General features: G+C 38.6%; 1 protein-coding gene across 1 annotated transcript in view; it reads left to right on the top strand.

Moving 5' to 3' along the window:
* The first annotated feature begins 3,929 nt into the window (after positions 1–3,929).
* The window catches only part of LOC307032228 (calcium uniporter regulatory subunit MCUb, mitochondrial-like), a 6,968-nt gene continuing 2,620 nt past the window's right edge, over positions 3,930–8,277 (top strand). Inside the window, exons 1-5 of the mRNA XM_079670071.1 lie at positions 3,930–4,170; positions 4,508–4,562; positions 5,695–5,862; positions 6,665–6,769; positions 7,927–8,084. Coding sequence (XP_079526197.1) covers positions 4,123–4,170; positions 4,508–4,562; positions 5,695–5,862; positions 6,665–6,769; positions 7,927–8,084 — 534 coding nt within the window. The 5' untranslated portion in view covers positions 3,930–4,122. The remainder of the gene's footprint in view (positions 4,171–4,507; positions 4,563–5,694; positions 5,863–6,664; positions 6,770–7,926; positions 8,085–8,277) is intronic.

Here is an 8,277-nt window from a genome sequence, read left to right as displayed (position 1 = left end):
AAGTACTCAGATATTACATTTAAAATCAAAGTAGAGAATATTTTAAAAAATGCAGTTGATTTGAACTTTATATATAATAATAATAATAGTAATCTGTAATTATGTGTATATCAAATCTCTCTGCGCTAACTATTTGTATGTGTGTGTGAAATGATATTCTCCAAAGTGTTTTAAAACGTTAAAATATCTCCCTCTGCAGAAAATGTAAACACTCAGACTCAGTTAAAGTACCTCCAAACTATTCTGAAGTATTTGCAGTACTTCATTAAATGTACTTGGTTACAGAAAGGTGATTCACAACTATTAACCCACACATTTCCTGCTCACACACACACACCCCCCCCCCACACACACCCCCCCCCCCACACACACACACACACACACACACACACACACTCACACACACACACACACACACACACACACACACATTTTACATATTCTTTATCTTGATGATAAATACCCTGTCGACCTTTCAGTCTCTGTGGTTTAACCTTTCCGCGCTCACGTATAGATATGGAGCGCGTTTTAATATTTGATCAAATCAGGGCTGCTCCATCCGTCATTAAAGAAAGAGTGTAATATGTGAGAGGCTCATGGAAAGGTTATTTAATTGACCTTATCTCCGGTAGAGAGAATACAACTGCTTCCTGTTGGGCTTCATGGATCTGTCATTTAGATATTTTATCATCATTTATTTATTAATGTTTCACTTTCTTTCTTTTTTATGTTTTTATTTAAATATTCATGCATTACTTCATTTATTTAGATATCGTCTCTTAAATTATTTATGTTTTGCTTCATGTATTTATTTTCCTATTTCCCAATAATTGTAATTAATGCTCTAAATCTTTACACACACACACACACACACACACACACACACACACACACACACACACACACACACACACACACACACACACACACACACACACACACACACACACACACACACACACACACACACACACACACAACACACACACACACACACACACACACACACACACACACACACACACACACACACACACACACACACACACACACACACACACACACACACACACACACACACACACACACACACACACACACACACACACACACACACACACACACACACACTTGAGTTTCTGTATCAGATGCACAGAATGAAACATCGCCCTCTTGAGGTCACACCTGGAACTGCAGCTCCCCCATTCAGAAAAACCTTTACAATTTTAAAATTAAGTAAAAGTACACACGTATAAACATGTACTTTGTGTACCAAAAGTGACTCATCATGCAGAATAATATATATTATTGTATTATATCTTATTGATGCATTCATGTGTGCGTTGCAGCTGTGAAAAGGGGAAGTTTGCGGCGAGCGACATAACAGAGAGAAGTGAGGGTGAAATCAGGGTAAGTGTTGGATCTGAGAGACGAACAGGAAACCAGAGACAGGAAGCCGTGTCTGTGAGGATCTTCAACTCTTTACTTTGCATTACTACTATACTATAACTACAACTATAATATAATTACTACTATACTATAACTGCTACTATAATATAATTACTACTATACTAATACTATACTATAAATGAACTTCCCTTTTAAGAATGAAAAACTAGCTCCTTCTCTACAAGCGGCAGCCTTAACGTGATGAACATATTCATGCATTAGTTTTAATACGATACTTACTATTTAACACCATAAGTGCTTTGCTTTTGGCACTAAGGCTTTATTGGATCACTGCACGTTTTTCTACACTGTGGTATTGCTTATGGTTAATGTAAGAGACAACAAATAGATGCAGAGAAGAGATGCTATATGTCCAAAAACAGATGAAAAACAACCATAAACAGACAGAATATGACTCTATAGAAATGCAAAATGATGGTGAAAAAACACAAACAACCAAACAAGAATGTGTTAGAACCAAAAGCTTAAAGAAATATGACCAAAAACAGAAACCAAAAGAGATTAAATATGACCGAAAAGCTGCTCTCTGCTGGGCTGGAGACTCTTTTGACTACTTCCTGTATCTTTACTTCCTGTATATCTACTTCCTGTATCTCTATTTCCTGTGCACCTCTTTACAGCCTGGCTGATGGGTTGCGGTCCAATAGTCCATTTAGCTTAGGAACCTTCCTAACGGAGTGAAATGACCCGAAAGTCCCTCAGTGGCAGCCATGATAAGTGCCGTTCCAATTCTCTAGATGATAGGAAAGGAGGTTTCAAACTTCCTTTATAACCTCCTTTAGCTTAGGAACCACTGGACCTCCCTCGCCGAAAGGAGAGGAGAAAATGCTGCCCCACAATGCCTTGCAGCCGCGGCATTTGCCGACACACAACAGTCGGCCGTTCACGGAAACAAACGATTATGACGGAGAAATGATATCATGAAAGTTACGGTGCTTATTAAGCTTTTTAAAACGTATGTGGTAAGTTGCCAAAGTGCTTTGTTTTGAACGTTCATCAGTATTATAATCAAAAAGAGAACTATGAACGTTAGTTTTTACTGAAATGATCAAATCAAGTCAACATTTCACTGAGCTGTGTGGGGGTTGTTCAACTTTTAAAAGATGTTTGAATGGTGATATACACAGTGATAGATGTTAAAGACTAACGTTTATAATAAATACATTTGTATTGATTTTAAGATCTTTTCATACAATCATACGTATTGGGATCATTTGTATTAATGTGGACCGGAGGGAGAGGATGACAAGCATAAGTTTCACTTTCCTTTTTTATTTCAATTCCAACTTTGGTCATGACGAATCTGTTTCTCTGTTGTTCATAAAGCATAAAGCAACAGCATCAGAGCACGGTGCAGAGTCTCTAGATGAGTCCCTCGTTCTTATTAAACATCCATGTTGTAGTCCGCTGTATAGAAAACTGTAGTTTCCATAGTTTCCCCACAGCAGCAGACGCACATTCAGGACGTCCGCTGGCGCATCATAAACACGTTGGATAGTGAAAGTGCATTTGATTCTCTAAAGTACTGCAGTCTCTTCTCCTAAGTCCTTTTGAATTCTCCTATCCACTATCCCTTAACCCCGTGACCTTTCACTCAGAGGTCAAGGGATAGAAGATAGGGATAGACGAAAGGAGCTGATCTTTTGACTATTTGACTGCAACCATGGTCTGGGTTGAGTAAAGAAAGTTGAAGTCATGACATCACTTCCTGTCTAACGTGTGTTCCTCAAGCTCAATGCAAACTCTCATTCAGTATTTCTTCAATATGTATATCTGCAGAAATCAAGCGCTATCTAAGAGTTTATTGTATTTTAGGACAAATAAACTCCCCGATAGCAGCAATTATAAAAGCTGTATAATGTATAATGTAATAAAAACAGTTTCCGTGCAAAATGACCAGCGCAGCAGAGTTGCATACTTATTTCATCGTAACGTACTTTTATCCATTTTGATGAGAAATCTCTTCTAAAGTACATTTTTCATATTTTTTCTATTTATTTCTGTTGTATGAAAGCTAACATGACACCTATATATAGCGCGAGTTAAGCTTTGTTAGCAAAGACAAAGGGAATTAAAAGAGGTTTTGGCTAATTTCTTGCACTGTACTGACAGTTACGCCCCCTCAAATAGTTTGAATAAGACGTTGTATAGGGAAATAAATGAACGAAGCACTAATTAGCTTATATCTCTCCTTTTATGTCTTTATATAAAATAGTCGTGGTTGGGTTTCAGTTGAAGCTGGCATTGTTAAACGTGAGAAAAATGCTTTAGAAACATTCAATTACGCAAACAAATAGACATTATATTAAATGCTAGTCAATGCAAATGAATCACGAAGTGTTTCCACACCTTACAAACCTTTTAGCTTGTTCTTTAAGCATGTTCTGTCTTTAATCTACTGTTAGACGACAGTTCTTGACTTCCGTTTTGACTTCCGTTTCTCACTTCCTGTACGGTGAACCGTTTCCTGCCACAGAGCAACGTTTTTTTTTACAGTGCAGTCAGATCGAGGCAGGAGAGGGTTAACTTCTCTGAAGCTCTTGCTGCTGCTTTGTATGAAACCTGTTTCCACTCGCCTCACATACCTCAGCCTCGAGGTGTCGGCTGGTTCTCAGCTCTGAGCAGAAGCTTCACATCTGTCACCGCTCAGCCATGTTTGTCTCCAGATTTCTCTGCAGGGCGACACACCGAATCAACACAGTGAGTTTAACTTATTGTAAAGTTTATACATTTAAGAACGACAAAGTGGAGGGACTCTTCCTCCGTTATCTGCTCAGATAACTTTAAACAAAACAACTGTATCAGGAACTACTTTAACTGCATACTATTACTACTAATGCTGTGTTATGCAACTTCCTTTGTTACAACTACAAGTATTTCAACATCAAAGCATCTCTGAAAGTATGAATTCTTCTGCAACGACTCGTCATGTAGCCAGGCTTCCTCTTTTCCTCGGCTCCATTGTTTCGGTTGCCACACCTTTTGAGATATTTGCATGATTGTGCAACTGAAGAAAATATAATAATGTCTCTCTCAGTGTGGTCCGGTGTGGTGTGTCGCCTCCAGGTTCAGCACTCAACCTTCAGCTAAAGGTAAACAAGTCCCTCAAACAGCAACCTGTCAAATGTCCTACTTTTAAACAAGATCCAGTCTGATGCATTCAAATGATATATTTGTAGGTGAAAAGTGACCGTACATCAATAATGACAGTATGGTACAAACATACCTTTCAGATTTGTAATTACCCATTCCATTTTCGCCTATAATTAATGTGTATTAAAGTGTATACATTTCAAAGATTGACAAAGATATTGATGAGACCTTTGGTTCTCTATGTGCAATAACTGTCTGTGAACATGAAATCCAAATATGGTGACATTCAGACTATTATTTCCAGAGATACTTGGGATAAGAAAAGTTATACCTCGGGTTCGGGGTATCCAACACTGTTGAGGGCGAAAGTTCCTTGTTGTTTTAGTATTTGTTCTGAATCTAATCTAAGCTCTAATATATTAACCCATCTCTCCAGAGGTGGGAAGTAATGGAGTACAAATACTTCGTTACTGTACTTCAGTACATGTTTCAGGTATCAGTACTTTACTCCACTACTTATTTTTCTGAGGACTTTTTACTTTCTACATTTTGAACCCAAATACCTGTACTTTCTACTTCTTACATGTTGAACACAAATACCTGTACTTTCTACTTCTTACATGTTGAACACAAATACCTGTACTTTCTACTTCTCTCATTTTCCAAACAGGCTGGTTCCTTTAGTTTGAGTGTGTGTTTGGTGGTGTGATCATTATTATTTAGAGTCATTGCGTGCCTATTGATTTGAACACGATCCGTGTATCCATCATTTCCTGGTCTTCTCTAAAGAAGAGGGACCAATGAAAACGTTGTCATGTTGCCGTTGTTCATCATGGAAACATTCATTAGCTAACAATGACATTATTGTTCTATTAATATAAAGGGAGCTCAGGTACTCTTTAAAACAGCTGCTAGTTATGGGTACTTTTTACTGAAGTACATTTCAAAGCCCTCTTTACTTTTACTTGAGTAAAGAAGTTTATTCAGTACTTTTACTTTTACCTGAGTATTTTTAAACATGAGTATCTGTACTTGTACTTGAGTAAAGGATGTGTGTACTCTTGCCCTCTCTCTCTCTCTCTCTCTCTCTCTCTCTCTCTCTCTCTCTCTCTCTCTCTCTCTCTCTCTCAGATGCATCAGTTCGATACAGCCTTGGTCGCCCGGTCCTCTCTCTCCGCCTCCCTCTAGGTGGCCTCGGTCGCTTTACTTTGACGCCGATGCTGACCACCGTGGGAGATCTGCTGAGTGAAATCACAGCCAAAGACCCGGGGGTGCATAGCGCCTCGCTGCTCAACGGAGGTAACACAAACACACACAAACAGGGTGGTGCAAGACTTTTAAGGACCACATTTCTTTAGCCCATAACCCACACCTTAACCCTCCATCTGATTCTCTATTTCTGAGCTTGCACTGGAAAATCTGAAACATTGCCCTTAATGTATTCTGTCAACAGATTTCACATTACTGCATTCGGTTAGTTGAAAGCAATACTATTAAGTTGAACCTAATATTTGTTATTTCAACTTTATTTAACTGCTTTGAACTAACCTAACACATGTGACATCTGTTGACATTATACATTTCATTGAAGTCAACGTTTCAGTTTTTTCCGTTTAACCCTAAAACCAAGTCCTAATATTCAGGGTTTTGAAGAAGTAGAAAGTACTGAAGCAACCGAACTTCCTAAAAACATACTTTAACGAAACGTGTTCTTTCTTTAATAACATCAACATTTTCCTTAAATGTCCCTACTTTCTGAAATGTCTTCATGTTCAACAAATACAATCACTTTCCAAAAATGTCCTTGCTTTATAAAAATGTAATCTCTCAGATGCCCAAACTTTATAAAGTATCCAGAATTTAATTAAAGGGCCACACCTTGTCCCTAAAATATCCCTAAAGTGTAAAATATTCCACTTTCGCAAAAGGTGCACTGAAGTGTCTTAACAATTCCAACTTGACATAAACTTTCTAAAAAAGACCTCAATTTTAAAATAAAAGACTTACTGTTACTCAAAGTGTACACAAACAAGTGACAATAGCACAAGTAAAGTTTAATAAATAAGAAATACCTGAAACTAAACTTTTTGTTTTCCTTCAGATGGACAGAGAATCTCCACATGCACCTTCATGGAAACTGTTTTAGACAAAGATTTTCAACTGATCATCAACGACGTCACACACAACATTCGCTCACTTGGACAAGGTGTGTTTGTGCATAGCAGTGGGAACATGTTTCAAATGGGGGGTGCTGTGGGGATCACATCCTCTAGGGGGGTCAGACGGGAAGATTTTTTTTCAACATTATAAAGTAAAATGCTTCAATCTGGTGCACTTTGAGCTGAATTGCCAGAGACTAGATCTAAGGGGTACAACTCTAAACACCCATATCGAAAAGATCGGTTTACATTTTAATAATCAAATAATTATGTGGACATAACCAATAACCTAACACAGCCAATAACAAGTAAATGTAACTTATTTTATTTTTGTTGTTCGTTTATTTCTTATTTTACCAGTTAACATTTATTTATTTATGCATATTCTTTAATCTCTCCAGATTCAAACAATATTTCTGGTTTACTGTCCTATAGTATGCACTGGAATGATTTCAAACCTGTTTTTATTTATCCCAATAATTATAAAGTTTGCCTTGGAAATATTTGTTTACATAAATTGTTAACAAACCATTTGAGACCCTCTGAGATAACTTAGACTAAAGTGAACTATCTAAACACTCAGTCCTTTACCTCACTGAGCCTCTCAGTCTGTCTGGCTATCAGTCCTGTCCAGACAGCTGATATCTGTCCTGTGTGTGAGCTGCGGGCGCCTGATAAGCCAACATCCCCCACTTTCATCGTACAGGGCAAATGGAAACTGTAACCGGGGTGAAAAGGGTGTTATCTTTACTTAATTATGAATGTTGTTACATCAGGGCTGAAAATGAGTTTTTTTGTATTATATTTCCATTTAATCTTGTGGACGTGCAGATTCCCTGTCCTCCATCAGGGGGTGCTGCAGCACCCTCAGCACCCTTACTTCCCACGGCCCTGTGTGTGTGTGTGTAGGGTGTGTGTGTGTGTCTGGTGAAGTCAGCTTAGCTATGCATAAAAGGGAGCAGCTGGTGCGCTTCAAACCAGGTCAGAATGTGAATGTTTGTACCACAGTTTTTGTGTGTTTTTACGGTTTATACACCCCATCCATCGGTGTATTTCTTCTCTACACTTTCAGGATGTTCCTTAAGAGTTGAAAGCAAAGTTATCAGACTCTTTCTCTCACACAGTGGTTCTCTGTGATTATAATACAGGTGTGGCTCAGTTGGTGTAACTTAAAGTAACACACCTGTGTGTCTGTCCCTCTCAGGTGCGTCTCATGAACATGTGTTGGGTGTCGATGACATGAAATACGTAGTTCGTCTTCTTCACTCGGCTCTGAGTCTTCCTCAGCAGCTGCACAGCAAACACACCAATCTGCTGGTGAAGCAGGAGGAGCTGAAGAAGCAGCTGCAGCCTCTGGAGACAGTACGGCACAAAACTCACAATCTAACAAACCCTTGATGAGTGTGAAGTTCAGTGTGTTTCCACCTGGTCTTGTTCTTTATTAGGATCCCCATTAGCATGAGCATTAGCATGAGCATTGGCTGTTCTTCCTGGGGTCCTCACACACACAACACATACATAAAACTAAACTAAGACTAAACAGCTCATCATTTCA

Source organism: Notothenia rossii (genome assembly GCF_949606895.1).
Source record: "Notothenia rossii genome assembly, chromosome: 3".
NCBI lineage: Eukaryota > Metazoa > Chordata > Actinopteri > Perciformes > Nototheniidae > Notothenia > Notothenia rossii.
Note: the sequence above shows the minus strand (reverse complement) of the source record. Positions and strands in the feature narration are given on the sequence as shown.